The 26,073-nt window shown below is 37.2% G+C and overlaps 1 protein-coding gene across 1 annotated transcript; it reads right to left on the reverse strand.

Annotated features, from left to right (window-relative positions):
- Nucleotides 1-1,891: 1,891 nt before the first annotated feature.
- On the reverse strand, nucleotides 1,892-25,426 carry LOC128124299 (vomeronasal type-2 receptor 116-like). The gene is made up of 8 exons (XM_052760456.1): nucleotides 25,407-25,426; nucleotides 20,191-20,376; nucleotides 9,836-9,928; nucleotides 9,428-9,635; nucleotides 8,265-9,071; nucleotides 7,311-7,529; nucleotides 5,517-5,640; nucleotides 1,892-2,820 (listed from the first exon to the last, which is right to left on the reverse strand). Exons 1-8 carry the CDS (start codon nucleotides 25,424-25,426, stop codon nucleotides 1,892-1,894), a joined length of 2,586 nt encoding a protein of 861 aa, XP_052616416.1.
- Between the last annotated feature and the right edge of the window lie 647 nt (nucleotides 25,427-26,073).

A 26,073-nucleotide genomic window follows, 5' to 3' on the forward strand; every position in this document is an offset into this window, starting at 1 on the left:
TATACCTTATATAACATACATCATATACATAAAATTTCAATTATAACATATAAATTATGTACTATATGATTCATATATATTAATACATATAAATATACAATCCTAAATTGTATATGAATACCATTTTGTCTTACAAATCATTTAGTGTGCTCTGCCTCAGGGAAGACTTTTTCTTCCTCTGTCAGCTTTACTTTGTTCCCTGTAATCCTTGTATTGTTGAGGTCTAATGAGGTTTGCCATTCACATATGCATGCCTTTTACTGTGTTCCTAATTCAGCTCATATTTATGAAGTCATGTTGATCAGACATTATGTGTGTTTATGGATAATGTATAAAATTCCTAAGAGACATAATCTCACAGCAAACTCACAGGTCCTCAGGCACTTAGATTCTTTCTGTCCCATCTTCACCAATGAAACCTGAACCTTAGGGGAGTATTTACTTTAAATGTATCAATGGGAACTGGGATCCACAATTATTTAATTTGATTGCTTGTGGCCATGTATAATTGTATGCATCTGTTTAAATATGACATATCCTTAAAGAGATCTGAAGAATACACTTAATTGTATATGAGAACAAATATTTAGAATGTTTAGGGACTATGCTAATTTAGTAAAGTGGCAGTTGTAGCTTCTCCTCTGAGATCCAAGACTTCAATAGTTCTTGGTTGTTGCTTTGGTTTCCATAACTAGGGTTGGTTTCCCTCTTGACAAGCAGTAAATATGTTCAATTACAGCTAACAATAGCATTTGTGAAACCTCCTAACCTGGTATATACACAAAAAAGCAAAAAGTCACCACAGCAAGGACAAAACTCATAGTAGTAAAAGTCTAACAATTTTATACAATTTTGCATTTATTTAATGATGTGGAAATAGAAAATATTTTACTTCATATATTGTATGTATTTGTATAAAGTGTTGATGAATTGTGGAAAAATATGTAATAAGAAAGTGGCACGTTGTAAACTATCCATGATTTTAAATGAAGAGTATATACTAATTCAAGGAAAAGCAGTTAATTAGAACAAGCATTCAGATAAATGGTATGAAATTCCCAGATTAAAAGGGAACTGGGGGGGAAGTAGTTAGCTAGACTTAAAACAGGTGGAAATGTGAACATACATCATATGAGGGCAAATAAGGGATACATGTAGTTAGACCTAGTTACTTGTCCTGATTGACTGACATTTGACATTGGGTAATAAAATATAATTCGAAGTAAGTCTACATTCTAACTTAGCAAGCAACATGTTATTCAATGACTGATGAAATATTATGTTCAAGAAGATTACATTTACATTTTGAAAATCCCATATTCTTCAGTATAATTACATAAACATGAATGAAAGCATAATAATTTAGTGAAGAGCTTTGAGACTTTAAAAAAACGGTGGATGTTCTTGTAAAAATCTGTTATATTAAAATTTGAATATAAAATAAAATTTTGATCTATATATTTTACCACTGTGATTGAAAGACAAGATAAACTTTTACTATGATACACTTTCAAAATTTAAAACATGTGATGTGTGCAATTGGAAAAGAGAATATACTGGATGCTTTCAAGCAATTTAAATCAATAACATGAATCTTAGCACTCTATATTATAGAAGGTTTCAGACAAGCCCAGATACATACTGAGGTCCTCCTCTTATGAAAATACAACCTGGATTTCAAATGTGGATAACTCCAATAGCTCTAGGACAAAGAGGCTCTAATAAAATTGGATGACTGTAGACAGAAATTTTCCTATAATCAGACTACCATGTAAAAGCACAAAGAATCAAACCCTTACTCTAACTGCATAACACATATTTTCAGTAGAGATGAACTGGACTTCATCTTTGAAATTCATGTCTTAATATGAGAACTATGTTGAGTTTTAAACTAGGTTTTGAGAGGGTTATTCTTTCTAGAATGTGGCCTGTTCCTGATATGATGAACTGAGTTCTTATCTGGCCTTATTAAGATAATATAGCACTTAGGGACAAAAATGAAGCCAAGGAGGGCTGCACTAGAACCCAAGATAGAGAAGACTTCCATAGCCACCATGACCTTTCCCTTGGTGCTGTGGTAGACAGGGAGGAATGTGATCCACACACAGAAGAACACCAGCATGCTGAATGACAGGAACTTGGCTTCATTGAATGTGTCAGGCAGATTCTGTGACATGAAAGCCATAGTAAAACTCCCAAGTGCCAAGGAGCAGAGATATCCCAGTATACCATGGAAGGCAAAATCTGAGCCTTTATTACACACAAGGATGATATGTCCATGTTCAGCATGATAGTCTTGGTCAAGGAATGGAGGAGAGGTTCCTAGCCAAATTCCACAGAAGACAAGGTGGATCAGAGTACATATGGGGATGATGAAGTTCGGAGCCTTTGATATTATTAACCACCTCACCACTCTCCTTGGAAAAGTAACCTTGAAGGCAATAACCACAGTGATAGCTTTGGCCAACACAGTGGCAAGAGCCACAGTAAAAGCACCTCCAAAAGTGATCTGCTGCAGGATACAGGTTGTGGTGTTAGGACAGCCAATGAATAGCAAGGAACAGAGGAAACAGACAGTGAGTGCGATAAGCAATGTGTAACTAAGTGTCCTATTATTAGCTTTGACAATTGGAGTGTCTCTGTGCTTCACAAAGAGTCCAAGAACCACAGTTGTGAGTACAGAGAAGCACAGAGCTATGGTTGTGAGAGACATCCCCAAGGCGTCCTCATGGTTAAGAAAACTCACAGCTTTCTGGAGGCAGTGTTTCTTCTCTGTCTCTGCATAATGACTCTCTGGACACTTCATGCACTTTTCCATATCTGATCATGAATGAAGGTGAGATTTAATCCAAGCTGAAGTTATCCCTTTTATTCTAAGCCATTTTTCTGTACTTTTTGACAGAACTACTATCCACATCACTTTCCTTTTTTCTCAGGGACAAAGAAACACAAACTCTGTAGTGAATGTTTTCATATTTATACCACCCAACTTCCTTATCTTTCAGTTACTATTCATGTGAACTTATAAAGTGTGTTGATCCAACTCAGCCCTCTTTCTTCTTGCTCCATTCTTTAACTTCTCCCTCTTTTACTTCCCACCTTAATGTGCTCTCTTGTCTCTTCTTTTTACATTTTAATACTCATTGAGTCTATTCAGTGCAGCTAGTATTTACATATTATGGAGGCAACAACTGGAATATGGGCAACATTTCAGAGTCCACAACCTTAAAGAAAAAGTGATGTCCCTCTTTTGGTAGTAATTATCAATTACTAGTAGATTCTCATACAACCCATCTTCTTTATAGTGATGTAAATTAAATACACCTTAATCTTTTCTTTCTTATACACCTTCAAGCCTCTTGTGCAATTGGTGTATCACTTTTGGAAGTTATTAGAATACTGAATTACAATACAGAACATACTTTATTTTTGAAACCACATCATAAGTCATACCACATCATTAATTTGAGTAGTGCAAAAAAGGGAATATGCCCTTGAAATTATTTCCATAAAAATACTCTTCTTAAATATAGGGTCTCCATTTTCTTATCATTATAAAATGCTTCCTGTTTTCTAATATTGACTCTTCTCAGTGGAAGCTTTAATGAATAGGCATTACTACATTGTTACAGGCTTGATTAGTGCACTAGTGAATAGTCGTCATTCAAACTGGAAAGGTTAGAACTACTGAGACAGTTTTAGGGTATGAAATAAAACAGTGTTATAATATTCTGCTCTTGACAATTCATAAAGTTCATCTTGTATTTGAAGTACAAGAACAGTGATTTATGCATGCCAGATTTCCATTGTCGTTTTTTGTATGATTTTAAAAAGAAACTAATCACCAGATTTTCAATTTTATTTTGTTGCCAAATTTTATTAACATATTATTGAACTCACTTTAGTAGAATAAAACTTATTTTTATATACCTTGTAAATAATGTTTCCTTCAGCTATCGTGACATATTGTTATATCTGTTCTTAGGACCTACTTTCAAGGTATAATCTCAGGCTCTGTTATTTCCTTCTCTTTTATGTGGAGGTGTTCATTTTGTTTTAGTTTTCTAAGTTTTAATGGAGGACTAACATGTATAACTACATTCCTTACTAAAGGCAAATGATACATGTAAGAAAAACGAGTATGTGAGTGTGTGTGTGTGTGTGTGTGTGTGTGTGTGTGTGTGTGTGTGTGTGTGTGTGTGTGTGTGTGTGTGTGTGTGTGTGTGTGTGTGTGTGTGTGTGTGAATTTGTGCATGCATATTCACTAAAAGTTTATTTCTTTTGAATAACAGCTTGACGGCACAGTCTTTTACATCTCAATGTGGGAAAATCCATGAAAGAAGTTGCAGAAAGAATGTAAAAGTCAGAAGTCCTACAATACTTCAAGTGAATAGAAACTTGCAGACACAGCTGGGCAGTTGAATATATAAATTTGAAGTTTGATACCATGCATATAACATATGAAAGCTCAGTGCAGACCAAATATCATTATGTATTGAGAGTTGGCATAAAATACTACACTTAACTGAGAAGTTATTTGACCTCATAGCTCTTATAATGGAAAGACACTTTAAACTTTAAGAATGTGACAGTAGGAATTAGTCCATATTCCATCCAGGATTGCACTCCAAAGAGTATTTGGGTAGCAGAAACTGAATTCAATGAGTTTTTCTTAATTTTTTTAACAAAAGAGAAAAGAAGTTAGGTAGGAAAGTGGAAGATTTGGGAGGGTATGAATATGATCCAAATACATAATATGAAATTCTCAAAGAGTAGAAAACATTTCAAAATTTCAAAATTGAAATAAACCTGTTCACAAATTTAGTATTAGGTATGTAAATACCAGCTTTTAAAGATTTTTCTTCCCAATGAAATATGCTGTGAATACGTTCAGGACCTATTCTTCTAAATGGAAATTCTATATTCCATTGCAGCTCTTAGTTCTTGGTACAACTCTCAGTAACAGACTGTTGGAACTGTTTGAGGATATTGTTTTATATATGGTTTCTCAGAATTGGAGCATAAAAATGGACATAATCCTATTCATTAAGGAAAATTTGAAATTTTAGTTATGCTCTACAGTCAATAATTATATAGTGGGGATATTAATCACAAATTGCTAATTTTCTGTTCTTGCTGGGAAGAATCATTATTAAAATAACCTATCCTACATTTAGGTGAGTTCTAATTATTATTAAAATACAGTTAGGAAAACATCCAAATTGTGTATTTTATTACTATGTGTTAAATTAAGTGGGGAAATAAAGCATATTGATTAGTACAGAGAAAAGGGGTTTCCTGCAGGAAACAATAGCTGAAGTTGATCATAAATGTAAATCAATTATAAATTTCTGTGCCTACTCTGCACCATTTCAAGACATGGTGATGCACATTTCATATCCTAAATAAGAGAAGGAATACATTTGTCCCACTTCTCTATAGATTTTTTTCAGTTTTTAAGATAAGGCAGAATTCTTTAGAAATGTGGAACCATTATCTGTAAGATTTATTCTTACCTGTCTCATTGGAAATCTCATTGTCTGCACAAGGAGTGGAATCATAGCAGCAAACAGCCTTGCCCTCTAGGGAAATTTTCCTGAATCCAGGACCACAGTTCTCAGTGCACACAGACTTAGGAATCTGAGAGAAAATGGAGCAAATTTAAGTTAAAAAATTCTCATGGTTTATTGAAAGTCTCAAGCGGGCCTTTAATCCCAACACTCGGGAGGCAGAGCCTGGCATATCACTGTGAGTTCAAGGCCAGCCTGGTCACCAAGTGAGTTCCAGGAAAGGCACAAAGCTACACAGAGAAACCCTGTCACAAAAAAGGAAAGAAAGTCTCAATAATATTTTTAGTATCACATAATTAATTTGCAAGTTTTATTCGATAAAAGTAGAAAAGGAATTTGAGCATCTGTGACCTATTCAAAATTGCTCTGAGGATTATCCCATTATTATACAGTTTGCATCATAATGAGGTAGGGACAGTTTTGATGAACGGAGGTCATAGAAGACATGACCTAAAAGGTCAAATGATCCTTCCAGATGGATCTTGTCTCTGAGTTTGCTTTCTAATGCATTGAGAAACTTTTATTTCCATCATGATTGTAAGTCTTGCTTGTCAGCTTAGCAGGACTTATCATCACCATGTAAACAAATTATTGGGCATCCCTGTGAGTGTTTCTAAAGAAAAGTTTAAAGGGTTCACTCTAAAAGTGAGCATTATCATTCTATAGGCTGTTTTCTCAGAATTAAGTATGAGAAAAAGGTGATTCATTGTATTTATTTTTTCTATTGACTGAGAATATGATGTCATCAGTAACCTCATTCTCCTAGAGCAATCAATTTCCAAAGATAAGGGCTGAAGGCTCATACTGTCATCCAAAAGAAACACTTGCTTAAGTTACATTAGGTATGTATGTATCTTCAGTAGCAGAAAAAGTAATAACATAAACACATGCACGCTCTAGTATTTCAATTCAAGGGGTGGATAAAAGTAATGGTAACTGTTTATCTTCTGTAATTTTAAGCATGGAATCAAGATGAACTACTCAAATTTCAGAAACAGTGAAGGAATTCTAATAGAGACATTGTGAATTGGTTTGAATGAAAAGTGGCAATTATAAACTCAGATATGTGAATATGTATTTCCTCAGTGGTGGTGGTATCTTGAGAGTTATTGCAAATTTAAGAGTTGCAGACTTATTGGCAGAATTATTTCAGTGGTTGGGGATTTTGAAAATTTATGATCCTCACCTAATTTCAGTATTCAATCCCTGCCTCCAGTGTGTGGACTGAGACATTATTTTTTTCAGCTTCCTACCCATCTCCCACAGATGCAACACACTGTCATGCCTCCTGAGTATAAAGGACACTCAAAACTCCAGAACCATAAGTCAGATAAACTCTTTTTTCCAAAATTCACTTCAGGTGATGGTGTTTGATAATAGCAAGAAAATATAACTTATTCAGTTTTCTGTTGTGAATGTAGAGATTTTCTACATCAGAGTTTTCTGTGAGACATTATGAGGATTGCATATACCACTTCTCAGGTGTACTTAATTTGTGTCAAAGTGACAAAATTTAACCCATGCACCACTTAATATTAACAGACATTTAAATATTAAAAAGTTCTTTTTAAATAATCAGGGGATTATAAAGCACTGTCTTTTAGTAGTAATTTTTTTTGTCTTTGTCTACTGGGATTTTATAGTACTGGGATTTATTTTCAAAAGTAGAAGTTGTTATACTGGAGGATATATTGGTATTATTATGATAAGTTTAATGCATTGAGATAATATATAACCCACCTCTAAATATCTTTCTGGCCATCGTATCATCTTCTCAGATAAAGTCAACTGTTGACTCTGTGGAGCATTGGGAAAAAAATTTCCTACTTTCACTTTAAGTCCAAGACCCTTTGGAAAATTCCAAAAGTTGAGAATATCATACTTATCATCATCTAACTTCTGTTTCCATTCTAAAGCCATATTGGCTCCCATGTGGATATTCCTCAAGAAAGGATGAAGCTGAAAGCAATGCAAGAACATGTTTTAATGTAGGTCTGAGAGTTTGACCAATAATGGATTATAGAATAACTCTCAATATTCATAATCTGTGGTGTAGGACAAAATAATAATGTAGGTATGATTGAAGGTCAGCAATGGTGACCTATGTAAATGAGATACAATTCTACATCTATGGAACAGTCAGCCTCAAGAACATCTTCTATACAAACTTAGAAATGGAATTGGTTAGTATTGATTGAAGCAAATCTCAATTTCTTTAAAAGAAAGCTATACCCATTTACACACAGGATTCATCCCAAAGTTCATTGAGTAAAATGTGGGTACTTATGACTAAATAATAGTTAAGAGAAATCATTTATGTGCTAACAACTTGGGATAATGAGCTTTCATTGTTTCACTAAGAAAATTCTGGTGTAATCATTACAATGAAAAAATTGTGCAGCTATTTGTGACATAATTTTGTATTCAAAAAATCATTTCCTCCTTGCCACTAGCACCTTGTTCCTCAGCAACATGAAGAGAAAGATCTGCACTGACATGGAAGATAGGATAACATGTGAAGAATCTCCTGTGGATGGACACACAAAAACACATACACACACACATGCATATGTGAATGTATACATACTTATACTATATGTAAAATTCTGAAATATGTAATACCTAGTTTGGTGCCTCTGAAGACTGTCAAAATTTCACATTGTTGATGCTCTAATACAATGGAAGGAATATTACCTGCCAGGGGAAGAACACCAATCTTTCCCCATTTCTAAATGATTGCATTTGTACTTGATGAAGGCTCATCTCATGGAGACTCTGGGCCACAGTATAGACAGCCTTGTATGTATTGTAGCTGTCTTCACTCATTACCATGTCAAACATATGTCTAGGCAGTAATTCCAAGGAAGCATTGGGTTGGCAGTTCTCCAAAAGATGACAATCCGGCTCTGAAAATGAGCACTTGAAGAACAAAAACCACAACTTAGGAAGGTAATTGTCTTCTGGGTATTTATAAGGATTAACTGTTTGGATGAAATTTTTAAATTCAGCCACCTGCTCATGGTGTTGTGAAAAAATGAGACTTCCATGGAATGAATCCAGCAAGAAATAATCAGCGATATTAGTAACATCCCACTCAGAGGTCATGACCCAGACTTTACTTGTCAAAATTTGTTGCCCTAAATTTGTCATTAAACCTTGTAATAAATCATTGTCACCATAAATGATGATAATATTGGCCAATGTTTCCTGGATGATGCCAAGACTATTCCAGTATTTGTATGAAAATGAATTCCAGGTGCTTTGGATCATTTCTACAAAAGCTATGCAGACTTGATTTTTCTCCATATTTTCACTGATATCTGCTAGAAATTGAGTCCCTCTGTGATCATCTGGGATAATCAGACCAACCCATGTCCAGCCAAAATGAAGCATCAAAGAGACCATGGCAAGAGACAGAGTTGTGCCTTGGGGGGCCATCTGGTAGAGAGAAGTAAACTGACTTTGGTCACTGAAGATAGGCTCAAAAGGACCAACAGTGAACTGAAGAGAAAAAAAATGGAAACAAGAGAAAGAACAATGGCATTATGCATAATCCTTGTTCTGCAGAAACAGAAGGAAATGGTTAGCACAATGATGGATTCACCCTGATTTTAAAGACAAATTTCTGTGAGAGAGGTTTTCAGAAAATGACTGGCGTATTTTCTATTTTTATTTATCCTCCTTGTCTACTCCAACCTCCCCTTTCTTTTCCCAGTGACTGAAATAGAGGTCTATCTCAAATTGTCTGTACAATTGTCATTGATATCTAACTAATCCAATTATAAACTTTTTACCTATGGACACACCTGAAATGTCAGCAAAGGAGATCTGGCTCTTTTGCCCACACAACTCCTCACCTGTGGAAATTTGTAGAGCTGAAGCAGTGTCCCAATATGGGCAGATTTTGCCCACGATGGTCCTGTTATTACAGCAGTTATCCTTTTCTCCTTTAAACAGTTATAATTACAGTGAAGACTGTGAAGGTTGCTCAGGCCTGTGAGCCAAATAAGAGCATTCATAAGAATGTTTTTCTCACTGTATGGGACGTTATAGAAGTCAAATCCTTGGCCGGGCGGTGGTGGCGCACGCCTTTAATCCCAGCACTTGGGAGGCAGAGGCAGGCGGATCTCTGTGAGCTCGAGGCCAGCCTGGTCTACAGAGCGAGATCCAGGAAAGGCACAAAGCTACACGGAGAAACCCTGTCTCGAAAAACCAAAAAAAACATAAATAAATAAAATAAAATAAAAAAAAAGGAGTCAAATCCCAGAGATATGTTTGGTAAAATGTGAGGGTTCCTGTTGATCTCCTCAATGGCAAATACCAGGGCCAGAACCAACTGGTGTATTTTAAAATTATAACTGCAGAGATTGAATAAAAATATATCCGAGGAAATTACAGACCACACAGAACTGCAGATTCCAACTACGAAGACTAAGGCACAGATGCCAGAATTCCTGGGTGCAGCTGGGTATTTCAGTGTTTGTGGAAACTGCAATGCCTATACATAAGCACAGTAGGAGAACTAAGACCCTAATCTTGACTGAGACTAAATGAAAACATTCAAGGCTTTAAACATATCTCTGATTTTGACTCCAGCCCTAGAACTTCCAGACGCCCCAAAACCTTTTCATTGCCAAAGCATGACACAAAAGACAAAGAGGTTTTACCCAAATGTTGGGACCATGGAAATTCCCTGTGATACATCATTCCAAATGATTGGCCCCTGTAGCTATATGTTGGTCCATATGTCAAATATGTGTGGATAGTCCTGCTAGCTTAATAAAAGAATGCAATCGAGTTAACTATTTTAAGACCTGATAATCACAGTATCTAGTAAAAAAGAGGTCTTCTAATGAGCAAAAAAAAAAAATTACCTGTTTAATGACTGTTTGACCCAGTACAAGACTCTACTCCTGGCCTCAACTTGGGTTCAGTTTGCCAACAATCAAGCTATCCCTCTTGCCTGATGATGACCTACAGGGGCTCAGATAAGACTGTCACCAGATGAATGATGAAACCAGGAATGTGGGAGATGCAATATGTACTTTTAATAAAATTGTTTGTGCCTAAACCAGGAACCTCATCCCAGGAAGAGGAACTGATTGTTCTAGCCCAGTATCTCATATGGGGAAAAGGAAACTCTACTACTATATACATGGATCATCAGTTGTTATGATTTTACAATTGGGTATGTCAACTCTGTGATCTATAGAGAAAGATGGTTTCTTACTGCTAGAAAAAAGGACATTAAAAAATCTTGGCCCTCCTAGGGGCTATGTGGCTTCCCCTAGAAATTGCTGTCCTCCATGGACACACAGTTGAACTCACTGTCTGACAGCTGACACTAAAACTTATTGATGTTCTGATGCCACATACCACAAAACAGTGCTACCTGAGACTGCAGGGTAAAGAAAAATGGTCCGTACAAAACTATATGTAGTCAGGATAATTCCTATGTCCGGGCCTGATGGCAGTTGGGGCAAATCTCTCCCACTTGCATCCCCCAAGTAAACACACAGACATTTATATTAATTATAATTGCACAGCCATGGCTCAAGGTTTTTGCTAGCTAGCTCTTATATCTTAAATTATCCCATAACTATTAATCTATGTATCACCACATATTCTGTGACTTTACCCGCATCCCACTAAATGTTGCTCCTTCACTGGCTCACTGGTGTCTCTCCCTGCCTTCTTCCTGTTTGTCTCCTTGAATTTCCCACTGTCTCTAAGCTGCTTTGCCATAAACCAAATGGCTTTATTTGTCAACCAATCATATCAACACATATTTGTAGTATACAGAAAGACATTCCTCCATCACCTATGTGTTGATGGAAGGTACCAGAAGAAAAGTTCATTCTCTCAGAAATAACTAGCTGGATTCTGGTAACAAACCCTTACCAGGCTATTCCCCTGGGTACCACAAAACCTTCTTATTTGTTCAAAACAATGTTTGTTATACCTATATGCGACGCACTAGCATGGTATATATCAGCAATATTCCAGGAGTGTGTTAAAGTAAATCGAAAACAGAGAGTCCTTACCCAGGAAGGGATCCAAATGAAAGAACAACACCCTGTCAAACATTGTAAAAACTGATTTCAACCAAGATCTGCCTTGCTGGGGAAGGGAAAAATATTTGCAACTTTCTTAAAGATATCGTTTTTGAGTGGTTAAAAGTATTCCCCACATAGACTAAAAGTGTTCAAATAGCTAAAAAGATGAGGCATAAATGAGTGTTCCAATTTGACCTCCTTCTAGCAAAAGGGTCCAACAATATCCTGATTTTCATAACTCAAACCCTCTTAAATAATAGCTACGGCTTTAGACATAGAGCAGAAACTTCACTGTGTATCTAGACCTCAGAGTTCTGAGCTGACAGAAAGAATGAACAGGACATCAAATGAAACTCCAACAAAATTCTCATTAACATCCAGAAAAAGGTGGATAGGCTTCCTCCTTTACTGTTCCTCAGTTTACTGTTTCCCATATAGGGAGGGATTAACTACCCATGAGATTATATTTGGAAGAATTCCCCACCTTCTTCCAAGGCTCAGCGACAAGCAGTGGACAAAACTCTTTAATCATTCCCTTATCAAGTCACTAAAGGCATTCCAGTTCTCCACACAGGCTATTCACTGATTATCTGAGATACTCAGCCATCTTCTGAGTGCATCACCAATTTCACCTTGCTTAAGTAGAGTGATATCCTCTGTGTCAAGAAAGTAGCCAAAGGGACACTGGAGCTAATCTGTTAAGGATCCTACAAGGTCATTCTCTCCACTCCTCTTGTGGTGAATGTAGGTGCCCTTACATCACAGACCCACCCCACCCAGATAAAGAAAGTGGAAGCCACAGATACTATTCTCAAATGGAATGTCTCTGAACTATGGACCCATTAATAATAAGGTGTCATTTGTCCCCAGGTTCTTGCACTCCCTGCTCTTATACCTCTTACTGAACATTGTGGTTTTCACTATAGGTACGAACACAGGGTCACAGTCCAAGCCTCACTGCTCTCAGGACTGGACAGGAGATTGAGGATGACAGATACATGGAAGGTATTATCTGATGTGACTACAGACCAGCAGCCTTTATCTCATCTTGATCTTTACTTGCTGATGCCTACTTTAAGTGTTTGTCTGTATTGGAGAAATGAAGGACTTGAGAATTTATCATTTCAGAGAGTAATACAGAGTTTATGATTCCATGCATTCTCCGTGGCTTTGTCCCCTAGTTGCCAGCATCAAGGCGGTTTCCATTGTAAAACTGGAGAGTCCTAAAAAGTTTGATTTAAAATGATTCGGGTTTTTGGGAGTTAGGAATAACCTAAGAAATCAGACTCTATTCTTCAGGTGGGACCTTAAGGATAGAGTTATATCACTCCCATCCAAAATCAGCCAGAATTGCTGGTTATGCTTAGACCATGCCCTCATGCTACTTAGGGATATGAATTAAACAGACTGTCAGCCCATTGACTGACATCTTATAGTGACTGGGGGTAGCCTTAATTAAGAATAGGACACTTACAAAGGACAAAGTAATATACTATCCCAAATTTTTAACCTACACACTTTACCTTATTGGGTAGCTGATATTCAGCTTAATGGGATGATTCATAACATTATGTGTGTGTATATATATATATATATATATATATATATATATATATATATATATAATAATTTGTATATGCAGTATTACTGGGCCTCTGGGACTACTTGGTGGACATATGCAAATGGTTTGACTCAATGGTTCATCTAATTGTTTCCAAACTAAGTAGATATGTTAATCAGAACTTAGAGGCCTTAAAAGTTCCTGTTTCTGAATTAAAAAAAAAAAAACAGATTTCTTTGCAGAAATGTTCCTGCAAAATTGGAGAGGCTTAGAGTTCTCATGAAATACAGGAAAGTATGTATGGATTTGGGAAAACCTGGTTTGTCTTTACTAACTGATCAGGAGCAATTAGAGAAGTTCTTGGCATGGTTGTGAAAATGTTTGCTCCTCCTGGCAAACTACTCTGCTATCAGCACTGGGTGGGCATCTAACTCTCATTCTGATTGGATCATAAAATAAATGGTCATGATTGGCTCATTCCCTGAGAACAGTGGTGAATGTAGCAGAGCCCCAGTCCTTAGTAGGCCTCCAGAGCTTAGCACATCTGACTGGATGGTGGAAGTGCCATTCAGCTTGTAAAGCTCAGCAAATGGACAGCACCACCTGATGAAAATGATAACAACACACATAGTTTTCAGAAAGACTCTAAATATGTTAAACTTGCTTTTTGCTTCTGTAGTTTGAATTCTAGCTCACTGTTCTTGTTAACTGATGTATTTTAACACAGAACATGGGTTTTTTTGTACTTAAAAGCTCATCCTGAGAAAGTCTCCATGCTACCCTGGGATTCTGATCACCCAGTATAGTTGGGGGCTGGCTAAGAAAGGTTTTCTATTGGCTTAAATCATGTTCCAAAATTCTTCTCTGGTGAATACCCTAAACACTAAATTGTATACATCAAACCAGGAATAAAAATTAGTTGATATCATCCAGTTATGAGCCCTGCAAGGTGCAAAAATAACTGACCTAATAAGACATGCCCTCTGATGCAATAGGAAAAGAAATGTTACAAGAATATTCAAATAATTTTCTGTTTGGATCAAGGGCATGTTCCATGAGAAGACATTCATTCATAGCATGGTTAATTGGAACACAAAAGAGACCATAAGCCCAAGGAGAGATAAAAAAATATTATTATGTTAAACAGATGTAGAATTATCATGATTCCTAATAATTTACTTTTCAAACCATAGATGAGAACATTGATCCATTTTTCTCACAGAAAGCTCTGCTGGTAGGTGTAAATTAACAGAGACCTTCAACTGATCATTTTGGAGAGAATGAGGCTCTGGATAATGCTCAGCTTCAGATGAGGAACACACATTATTCTCAGGTGCAAAAATCTCAGTGTTCTTCCAGAGGTTGTAGATAATTAAAAGAAAATTATTTTCCAGAAAGAACAGAGTAATTGTAGATACAAATGCATAGTATCAGTGGCACCAGAGCTGCAAAAGGTCATACTAGAAAAAAAAAACTCAAACATAGAGAAGAGAGTTTTGTGTGAAATCACACCACTAGTTGTGGGGATTTTGTCCTTGATAGATTTTGTGATAGTCAGTTATTATCAAAGCTTTGAACTCCAGTAGGTTTACCATAGTTGAGAGAAGGCTACAGTTTTATGGGTAATACCACAACATAGACAGGATTCTTTGGGGAAAAAGAAGAAATGTCAAATTGGTTGAAGGGGAGGGTTAGTATAAAGGAGCACATATGGAAGGAGTGGGGGGTGCTGTGGGATGGTCTGTATGTCAAATGTGTTGCTGATTGGTCAATAAATAAATCACTGATTGGTCAGTGGCCAGGCAGGAAGTATAGGCGGGACAAGGAGGAGAAAAAACGGGGAAGTGGAAGGCTGAGAAGGAGAGACACTGCCAGCCGCCATGATGACAAGCCACATGTGAAGATGCCGGTAAGCCACGAGCCATGTGGCAAGGTATAGATTAATGGAAATGGATTAATTTAAGCTGTAAGAACAGTTAGCAAGAAGCCTGCCACGGCCATACAGTTTGAAACCAATACAAGTGTCTGTGTTTACTTGATCGTGTTTGAGCGGCTTGGGACTGGCGGGTGAGAGAGATTTGTCCTGACTGTGGGCCAGGCAGGAAAACTCCAACTACAGGGGGGAGGAGTGAATATAGTCAAAACACACTGTACTTAAGCTCTCAATTAATTCATGAAAGCATTTAAACACCAAAAAAGCAGCCAGACACACCAAAATGATAAGTAAAGAAAGGCATGTACTGGAAGGGAAATGGGCACAAAAGTCCTTCATAGTAGAAACCAAGAAAAATAGTGGAAACCAAGTTATCTTTCCTAACAGAAAGATTTAAGTGTGTGTGTGTGTGTGTGTGTGTGTGTGTGTGTGTGTGTGTATGTATGTATGTATATGTATATATGTACACACATAGGATGCATGCATTTTGAGAATTTCTTACATGTATGTAGTCTTATGAGCATATTATATTCATAATCGCTGTTGTATTTTCCATGCAAAGACAGAAGAGGTGCTCAAAGCCTCCAACCACTAAGCAATGATAAGGGGATGAAAACTTTAATCACAAAATCTGAACAGTATATGTTAGATCTCTGTTTTTTCTATATATAGAACATCAAAAATTATGTCAAGTTCATATATGATACTAATATGTGGGTTTTTTGCTGCTTGAATGATTTGTTATTAGGTTTTTAAAATGAAGAAGCACTAAGATAGGTGTGGAGTACATCATATTAGTTTCTTGGAAGAGGACAATGGGAGAGAGAAGAAAGACAGCCACGCTTAAGTACTTGAGTTCATCAAACATGGAGGTCAGACAGAGATAGAGAAGCCACATTGCAGGGAAAATGGCTTCAGAGAAACAGAAAGGGAGCCCAAGATATCACAGAAGCATAGTGAGGATCTGCCCAGAACCCAAAAGAAAGAAATAGAAAGAAAAAAAATGAAATTAGGATTTTGAGAATGAGCACTCAGCTGCGTTCAAAACCAATGAAAGTTATGACACACTCAAGTACGTAAATGTTGGGATCTGGATATTCACTATTGTTATACCCAAGAAAGTTCAATCCTATCTCCTATGTAAAAGTTAAAATTGATTTTGGATTTTAATATATTTCATGGACATTAATTTTTAAAAATTTTGACCAACATGAAAAACATAAAAATTGGCAAAAATTGTGAGAAATAAAAATACAAGATTCTGTCTTTTCATAAATATATTTTAGTAACCTATGATGTACAATATTGTCCCTGGATGATTGCTGTAGAAGATGGACAGACATATTGAAAGGTATAGAAATCAGAGAATGTGTTGTAGGAATTATTGTCCCTGCATTGCCTAATTTCAACTGGAAATCATAGATGTCATTATTTATTAACTCAATTACATTAGGTATGAGAGTGACATTGGATAAATTAATATTTATTAATCTTATTAGACAAAATCAGTCTAAAATGGTCCAAATTATTACTTAATGTGAATACAGTGATAGATAGACACATATATTTCTGCAAGTGACACATTGAGGTAAGTAATAAAAGAATTCCCATAGTGCTAACAATAACAGCCATCAGTATTCACTTCTGTGAGAACCCCCAAAACATTCTTACACCAGGTAGGCTGGTGTGTATCTGATTAGCTGTATGTGTGTTTCTTGTTGTGTTGTAAAATACCATGGCAGATTACACATTTTTTTGTGAAACACCCTAAGAAAAGAGGAGCGAGCAAATAAGATCTCCATGCTAATGAAAAGTACAAAGTGAGGATAAACAAAGCACACGGGATACAACAGAATGGACACCAAAGAAAGGCTTTCTAATAAATTAATGCAGTCCACACAGACCTTCATACAAAGATGTAGAGAGCATTCAAAGTTCACTGTGCCCATATGAAGAGAAAAGGCCACAGAGCTTCAATTCATGGAAAGAAGAGATTGATTATGAGGCCACAGCCAGCAGTGGAGGGAAGAGCTCAGAATCATGATATAGATAGGCATCGAGATATTTTCACTGGTAATACACAAAAGGAAGACAGATTGTGAGGAAACATGAAAGCTGACTTTACTGTCTGAGTTATGCTCCATGAAATTGATAGTTATATCTCTTTATTGCTTTTTTTCAATTCCACAAAAATATATTGTATATATATATATATATAGTATTATATTATATTATATTGCATTATATATATAAATATATATATATATTTATGTGGTGTTGTTCTTAACTATTTGTCTTAAAAAGATAATGAAAACATTTATTGTTATCATTAAAAAGCAATGTTGATAAATCTTGGCCATTCCAAGTTAGATTATTTGTTTGAAAATTTTTACATTTTATAATCAATGTTTTATCCTGAAAGTTTCATGAACATGACTGCCTGAACATGATATGAATTAAGAATACAATAATAGATATACCAAAGTGGCTGGGAGAAAGATCATATGGTCTTATTTCTAGACAAAGAACTGGAGGGAACTATGGAAATCAAAAGTTAGAGAAATAGTCTTCTACAGGGAAAAGCAAAGCCATCAAATATCCAATAGCAAAATGTCATCCTCAAAACTATGCATAGGAGTACATTAATGTAGACTGATCTGTTTGTAGTTAGGAACATGTGTGTATATATATACCCTTATGTTTATATATTAATGATTTTTTAAACAGTCAATAAATTTGGAAGGAAGGAAGAAGACTTATGTGAGAAAGTTTGGAGGTAAGGAAGGAAAAGAGAAATACTCCAATTGCATTACAATTTCAAAAATAAATGAAGTAACAAAAAATTTTAAAACAAGCATCCCACTGTAAGGTGGTATTTTATTTGCACTGAAATGTGATTTTAATTGTATGTTAATAAATAAAGTTGCCTGGGGTTCAGAGCTATTAGAGCCATAGCAAGAGCCTGGTAGTGGTGGCACACGCCTTTAATCCCAGCACTTGGTAGACAGAGCTAGGGAGATCTCTGTGTGTTCAAAGATACAGCCAGCATTGCAGACACATGCCTTTAATCTCAATACCAACCATAGAAGACCTGGAAATCTCTACAGACAGGTAGTGACGAGGGCAGTCATGTGTTTGGGTTTACAACCAATGAGAAGGCAGAACAGAAAGGCTATAAAGACAAACACACAGGAAGCAGCTCCGTTTCGGAGAGCTCTTTGGCTGAAGAGGATCGCTGAAGCAGGAAGGTTGAGGCTCTTAGCTCTGACCTCTTGACTTTCTTCTCTGAATCGGCTCTGTGTTTCTTATTTAATAAGATGGTTGGTTACATCTACACCACTGCAATGCATTTTAGAATAAGCTGCAAGGAAATGCTTTTCGATTTTGATGTGTGAAACTGCTCACAAAAGGGCATATACTTATAGTAGAGGAGGAAAAACTTCTAACATCCAAATTTTAAAAGATAATATTAATGTGATACATGGATTTTTGTCACATTATTAACATAAGAAATGTTTGGAGATTTGGGGTAATCTACTTTGATATATCTAGTGAACCAAAATTTAAAGACAATGGGATAGACATGTTCTTCATCTCATTAATTTCTAGAGACAGTAACTATTTTAATTTGGAAGGATAACAGGCACCATGCATACAGGATTTGTCATATGGAAAAAAAATATTTCACCTAGGGCAAAAAACCTAGCACTGGGTATGGGATGAATTTGATGTCGACACACACATGGTGGAAGGTTAAGTTGTCCTTCCACAGATGATCTCTCACCTGCATGTGAGACTTGAGGCATGAGTGTACATGGACACACACAAAAATTTAGGTAAAAATGTCTTGTAAAGTCTATATTATGTGCAGTCCATTAGACTAAGTCATGCTGCCTCAAAAGAAAACTTACATTAATCTGGAAATTAATATATAATTTTATGTTTGTATATCATATTATCTGAAGAGTTACAATAGCCCTAAAATAAAATCTGTTTAAAAATTTAGACCACACAAAAACCAAAGTAGTGAAGAAAAATTCCTGCCCACAGCTAAGTTGTTTTTTAATCTTGATAATTAAGTTGATCATTTCTAGGCATGTAAAAATTATATGCATGAAAAAGACAAAGAAACTTAGAGAGCAGATATAATCCCTCTTTGAAAACATATATGCACTCTCTCAGTGTAATAAAGAATGTAATCAGAAGCCTTACAAAATAATTTTAGCTTTGAGATACATACATCTCTTGTTCCTCAACATGTACGAAAAAAATTAGGAAAAGTATTGTACAACGGAAGATTTTGAGGGAGTAATGGAAAATGAGAAACACACACATATTACTCTTTTGTAGTAACAAAAATATTTCGCTACCACAAACTTAACTTTATTTCTGACTTAGTAAGAAACAACCTTAAGTGGCTACAATCTTGTCAATGTGTTTTATGACCACATCCATGTAAATGAGATTAAAAACTTGTTAGAAATGCATGGAAAGACATGCAAAAGGGAAAAATGCTTCTGGTAGTAAAATGTTAGTAAATAATTAATTTAATTAAAAAATTTTGAAGACAGGCATAGCTGTTTTGACAAGAAGAAACTATTGCCAGCTTCTAAATCTGACAATTACTGCTAAATCAGTGGTATCTAGCAGGTGCAAAATAGTTACTCTACCATCACATCCCTCCATAGTAACAACTTTTGGAGGCATCACCTTTTTTACATGAGTACATATAGACTTTTAGACTGTCCAGAAGAGCCAGGTAAACTTTGATAAAACTATCCTTCCTCTAAGACCTAATATGAGAAACGTTACTGTAAAGGCATGGCCAAGAAAGATCCAATATTTCAATTGTCATATTTGGAAACAAAGATCAATAAACAAACAAGCAACTTACTGTATCATCTTTGAGAATACAAAATAAATGAAGAATAACATACAATTACATAAGGATTTTTGAATTAGAAGAGGGTTTTTCATGATAAAAATAAGAAGCATAGGAGCTTGAATACACATATCACCTGGGTCATTTGTAACATGAAATCTAAAACAGCATAAATGAACAACACTTACTGTATGCGAAAGTCGGTGTAAATGTTTGGCAGATAAGGATGTGGAACTTTGTTGTCTGTGTACAAAGTATGAACTGGGAAAAATACACCAATGTTTTCATCTCCTTCATGGTGAAAATCTTCTTTGATTCTGAAATAACACTCAGAGGAGTTATAGGCGTATGCATGACTGTGATTAAACAAGATCCTGATAATAATAACCAAAAGAAAACATCCCACCAACACATATGTCTGCTCAGACATAAGTCTGATGGATCCAGATCTCACAGGGTCCTGCAGGTTTATACTTAGCTCAAGTGTTTGTGACCCTCTGCGCTTCTAACTTTGTTGATGGGTGAGGCTGTCACAATAATCCAGAGAGCTGTCACACTCTGAGCACTTACTTATACCACTTCCACTGCCACTGAGAATTCTGGAACTCTTTCTACCCTTGGGCTATGCATCTGAGGCCCTGTATTCAGGTGAAAAACAAGCTGGAAAATATGTTTATAGATTTTCTTCTGCACCCTTAGGCACCATGATTTCACCTAAAACAACAGGCAGTAAGATCTCAGGGATGAACTCCTCTTTGGATTATTTGGTCACAAGAATGAAGCAAGAAACTTTTCATATCAAAACAACTGAGATAGATGTTAACAGTGGACATTAGAGGATGGCATTCCAAGTGTAGTGAGTAGAGAAAGGGTCAAAATCCCATGATGGAGGGAACCCAGCAAAATGATTGAGACATCATGATTTTCCAAACCAAAAGAAGTCAGTAGATTCTACCTTGCTTAGTGTCTGTGTCTCAGAGATTCTTTGCTTCTATGACACATCTATACATGCATATTAATATAATGTCCACATCCAGTAAAATCTGCTTAGTTCTCACTTTGAGAAAATTAATGATCTTACTAAATTATTCAGTTCCAAATTGACCAACTAACTGAGACATGAAGCTTCTTGTTTGGATTCTATGCTTTGAGGTACTGTAACTCTGCTGTCCTAGTTAATCCTCAGTAAATAATTGGGTAGATGTGTTGTTCTGATAAATACCTGTACCTAGTTCAGTGAGTTGACCAGCTATTTACCCTGTTTTGAGAACATGAGGATGATAGGAAATCCTTCTCTTTTCTCTATAAAGCATAATAATTTAATAGTCTCTAAATGTATCCTTCACACAATGAACCAAATGAAGCTGTTATGACAATCGTTCTATTTCCTAGTTCACAGGTATGCTAACACAGTCAAAGTCTTTTGTATTATGTTGTATAAATAAGTTGGTGCTCCAACACATTGATAAGTTCCCTAAAGAAAGGATGGAAGAGTGTTGTGAATAAAAACCCACAGACACTTGTCTGAGGATTGATAAACATTATTATTTCTTTTTCAGTCATGTGCACTAGAAGACAAACTTAAACATCAAAATAGTACAGTTGGCAGTGAAATTAGTAAATCCCTTCATCACTTGAGTTTCAGGAACATAGAAAGCAGGAGGAACTGAATTACCAAAACAGGATATCTAGATGCTGTGTGAATGTCTTCTAAGGGATTGCTGTTTATGCACAACCCTCTTTGAACTTTGTCACTGAGATTCTATGATATTTTGTTTTTTGTTTTAGCATATTATATCTCACTTTATATTTTGTTGTTACCTCTTAGAAGCTCATTCTTTTTAAATGAGAGACAGAAATCAAGTGGATCTCAATATGATCGAAGAGTGGGAGGGAGTGGTATGAGTAGAGGGAAGGAAAATTGATCAGGATATATTATATGAGAAAAGTATTTGTTTTTAATAAAAGGAAGAAAATTTAAAAGAAGAAAGCAAAATGTTTTCACCTTAATGGACTACATACTTATTCTTGTTATGAATTTGCTTATCCAGAGCATAATGCACATGTCAACACTAACATTGAGTGCCTTGTTGAGTATCTTACACACCATCATGGTATTCCAGACAGCATTGTTTCTTTGTGTGTGTGTGTGTGTGTGTGTGTGTGTGTGTGTGTGTGTGTGTGTTTCTTTTTTAATCACAATCAGTTTCAGGTCCCTCCCCTCTTTAAGAGTCCTCCTCTCATCCCTATTCACACAACAGACACATCCAGTTCTCCTTCCCTGTTTCTCTCCAGAGACATGTGGGCCTCCCATGGATATCAGAAAGCCATGGTATATAAATTTTCAGTAAGACTGGGCACTTCCTTTTCTATCAGTGCTAGAAGAGGTAATCAGAAGGAGGAATCAGTTAACAGAGTCAGACACAGCCCCTCATCTCACTGTTAGGATTCTCACAAGAAGACTAAGTTATACCACTGTAACATATATGCACAGGGATTAGGTCAGTCACATGAAGGAGAGTACTTAGATAATTGGAATCTGAGGACAACTCTGTGATGAGCTAGAAACCTAGAGCACTGAAAACTCCCAGGAATAGATGAGGGTGACCCTAGCCCAGTCTCTTAGCAATACAGGATATGTAGACTAAACCAGTCATCTCCAGTAACAAGACACATCTTTCAGTGGAGGGACTAGGACACTAATGGAGCATTATTTCTTACAAAGGAACTCTCTTCACAGGAAGAGATTTACAACATTAGGCCCATATTCATGGAAACCACTAGTTTAATATGTCCTCCACCATCCTTTATCAACAAGCATGGTGTAATGGTAACATAGCTTTTCACAGGTAAGATACCATTTATGTGGTGTTTGCACAAAGGGCTGTGACAGCACTTTTCAGAAGGTGGTAAATGCTTTGAATCAGGATGCAATATATTGTATGCTGTCTTTCTTATCCATCAGTTATGGGTCAAGGAATTCTGGTGTGGAAATTGGAATGTTTCCACTCAACATTACCTCTCATGTAGCAGGGAAAAATGCTTATTTATGCAAGGACTTTATTGACTGCTGTCCTAGAAATGTGCTTTCAAGAGCTGGAGTACTACTGCCTGGAAACAATATAAATATTTCTTCAAATTAGAACTTGATATTTCATCCTGGTCAAGTTGAGCTGTCAATGGCCTCATGTGAGCAGGTTACTGTAGGAATAATGGTGCTAGGAAATGGGATTAGTCCACACTACTGAGGGAAATACTGGTTGTTTTTGTACAATGAAAGAATAGAAGATTATGTCTGGATTAGAGAAGATCCTTTAGGAATATGGTCTATGTTACTATGTCCTGTGATTAATACTGTAGGAAACTGAAACCAAAACCAGTCCATGTAGGATGTTACAGAGCCCATGACTTTCAGAATGAAGTTAGACATCATACATTCAGGGAAACAGTCAAGACCTTCATAGGTGCTTTGCTATAGTGTGGGGGAAATGAATAATGGGAGATAGTAGAACAAGTTCATTATTATAGACTCTCACTCTACTGACTGTAACAATTCTTTTCCCTTGCCAGCCTCTCAGGTAGACCCAAAAGTCTGGGATACCCAAAACCCTTGTATTGGTGGACACCATCTGCCTATTATTATCAAGCTACAAGATCCTGCCAGATATATCACCCAAGCTCAGTACCCTCTCTCACTCCAGAGCCTAAGAGGACTTAAACCTATCATTTCTGACCTTCTCAGGAAAAAGCTGCTCTGCCTAACCTCTTCACCTTTTAACACCCTCATACCTGCAGTTAAAAAGTCTAATGGAACCTAAGGCCTGGTTCAAGACCTCCAGCTCATTAATTCTACAGTGTTCACCCTCCATCCTGTAGTGCCTAACCCTTATACTCTCCTGTCCACTATCCCTTCGGGAACCTCTCACTTCTCAGTTCTAGATCTCAAAGACACCTTCTTTTCTATTCCTCTCAGTCCTCAGTCTCAAAATATCTTTGCTTTTACCTGGACTGACCCTGACACGCAGCGGTCCACACAGCTGACCTGGACTGTTCTGCCGCAGGGATTCAGAGACAGTCCACACCTATTTGTTCAGGCTCTGGTCTCTGACCTGCTTTCTCTGGCTCACCCTGGCTCTAAACTAATACAGTATGTAGATGATATTTTACTCTGTAGCCCGTCCTTACAGGTTAGCCAAACTAACACCTTTGCTCTCCTAAATTTCTTATCCAGCCGAGGTTACAGAGTATCTCCTTCTAAAGTTCAGTTATCAACTCCCCAGTTCACCTATTTGGGTCTATCCATTACTCCAACTCGCAAGGCTATTACTATAGACAGAAAGCATCTAATCCTGTCCCTTACAGTCCCTTCTACTAAACAGGAGATTCTGTCTTTCCTAGGAATAGCTGGCTTCCTACGGTCTTGGGTTCCATCTTTTTCTCTCCTTGCTTGCCCCTTGTACGAGGCAGCTTAGGGCTCGCCACATGATCCTCTCCTCCATCCTGTCACTAAACCTTTCCAAAAGCTCCAACAGGCCCTTCTTCAAGCCCCAGCACTTCATCTCCCAGACTTAACCCATTCCTTCTCCCTCTATGTAGCAGAGAAGGAGGGATTTGCTCTGGGAACTCTAGGACATCAGCTGGGACCCTCCTTTGCACCTGTAGCCTATCTGTCAAAGAAGCTAGACACTTACCAGTCAAGGCTGGGCACCTTGCATCCATGCCTTAGCAGCTGCAGAGCTCCTTATTTGGGAATCAAAAAAGCTAAGCTTTGGGTTACCCATTATTGTGTTTTCTCATCATAATCTGTCCCATCTTTTAACTTCTGAAGGATTACACACTTTACCTCCTTCCTGGGTTCTTTCTCTCCAGGTGGCATTACTAGAGGATGTCACACTTACTTTCCGGACTTGTCCACCTCTTAATATTTCAAGCCTCCTCCCTCAACCTAATGCAGACTATTCTCCTTCTCATTTCTGCACTGAAACCTTAGAGGAACTCTTAACTCGCCCTTCAAACATACAGGAGGGCACATAGCCTCAGGCTACTTATACCTGGTATACAGATGGCAGCTCCTTTTTATATGAAGGGACCCATAAAGCAGGTTATGCCATAGTGTCAGATACTGAGATAATAGAGGCACAGGCATTACCCACCCACAAAACTAACCAACAGGCTGAGCTGATAGCACTCACCCGTACTTCCAACTGGCACAGGGACAATCTCTAAGCGTTTGCACAGGCTCTAAATATGATTTTCATATTCTCCTTCCCATGTTGCTATGTGGAGGTAGCGTGGCCTTCTCACAGCAAAAGGGGGATCCATATCTAACTCAGGCCAAATAATGGCCATGATGGAGCCTTTCCACCTCCCCAGGGCTATAGGAATTGTCCACTGCTGGTCTCACCAGACCGATAGCTCCATCATCTCTAGGGGAAACAACCGGGCTGAGCAGGCAGCCAGGACAGCGGCCCTCCAGGGCCAATTTTCATCTCACCCACCACAGGGAATCCATACAGTACAGCCTACACCCTCATTGGGAACCCCAGACACTAGACAAATTCTTTCCTATCTACACCATCTCTTTCATCCTAATAATTTTGCTCTGTTTCAATTCATAAAAGCTCACCTGCAGCCCACCTCTGAGGACTTACAGTTCTTAAGAACTATTACTGCCCCTTGTGAGATCTGCTAAAAAACAGATGCTAATTCCAAGTACAGGAGTCAGCCTTTTCCTACCCACCAGGCTAGAGGTTCCCTTCCAGGGACTGAATGGCAGCTCAATTTTACCCATATGCCCACCGTCAGCAAAGTTAAACATCTCCTCGTGATGGTAGACTCATTTTCAAATTAGGTGGAGGCATATCCGGTTTCTAATAAGTGGGCTCAGACAGTTGCAGGCCTCCTTCCCTGAGGAATTATTCCTCGTTGTGGGGTTCCTGCTTCTCTTCAGTCTGACAATAGCCAAGAGTTCACCTCTCAGATTTCTCAGACACAAGCTAAGGCTCTTAACATTCCTTGGCATTTTCATATCTCATACCGTCCTCAATCCTCAGGAAAGGTGGAGCATACCA

This window comes from Peromyscus californicus, unplaced genomic scaffold (genome assembly GCF_007827085.1).
Source record: "Peromyscus californicus insignis strain IS unplaced genomic scaffold, ASM782708v3 Scaffold_4__1_contigs__length_199733344, whole genome shotgun sequence".
Lineage (NCBI taxonomy): Eukaryota > Metazoa > Chordata > Mammalia > Rodentia > Cricetidae > Peromyscus > Peromyscus californicus.

Bases quoted from the DNA above. Each gene is read 5' to 3' on its own strand.
- LOC128124299 (XM_052760456.1), bottom strand. From the start codon at position 25,426: ATGATGGAGCTATCGGTCTG. The intron at 20,377-25,406 runs GTGAGACCAGCA...TATTATTATCAG, and splicing joins ATGATGGAGCTATCGGTCTG to GATCTTGTTTAATCACAGTC. The intron at 2,821-5,516 runs GTAAGAATAAAT...ATTCATGATCAG, and splicing joins TGAGATTTCCAATGAGACAG to ATATGGAAAAGTGCATGAAG.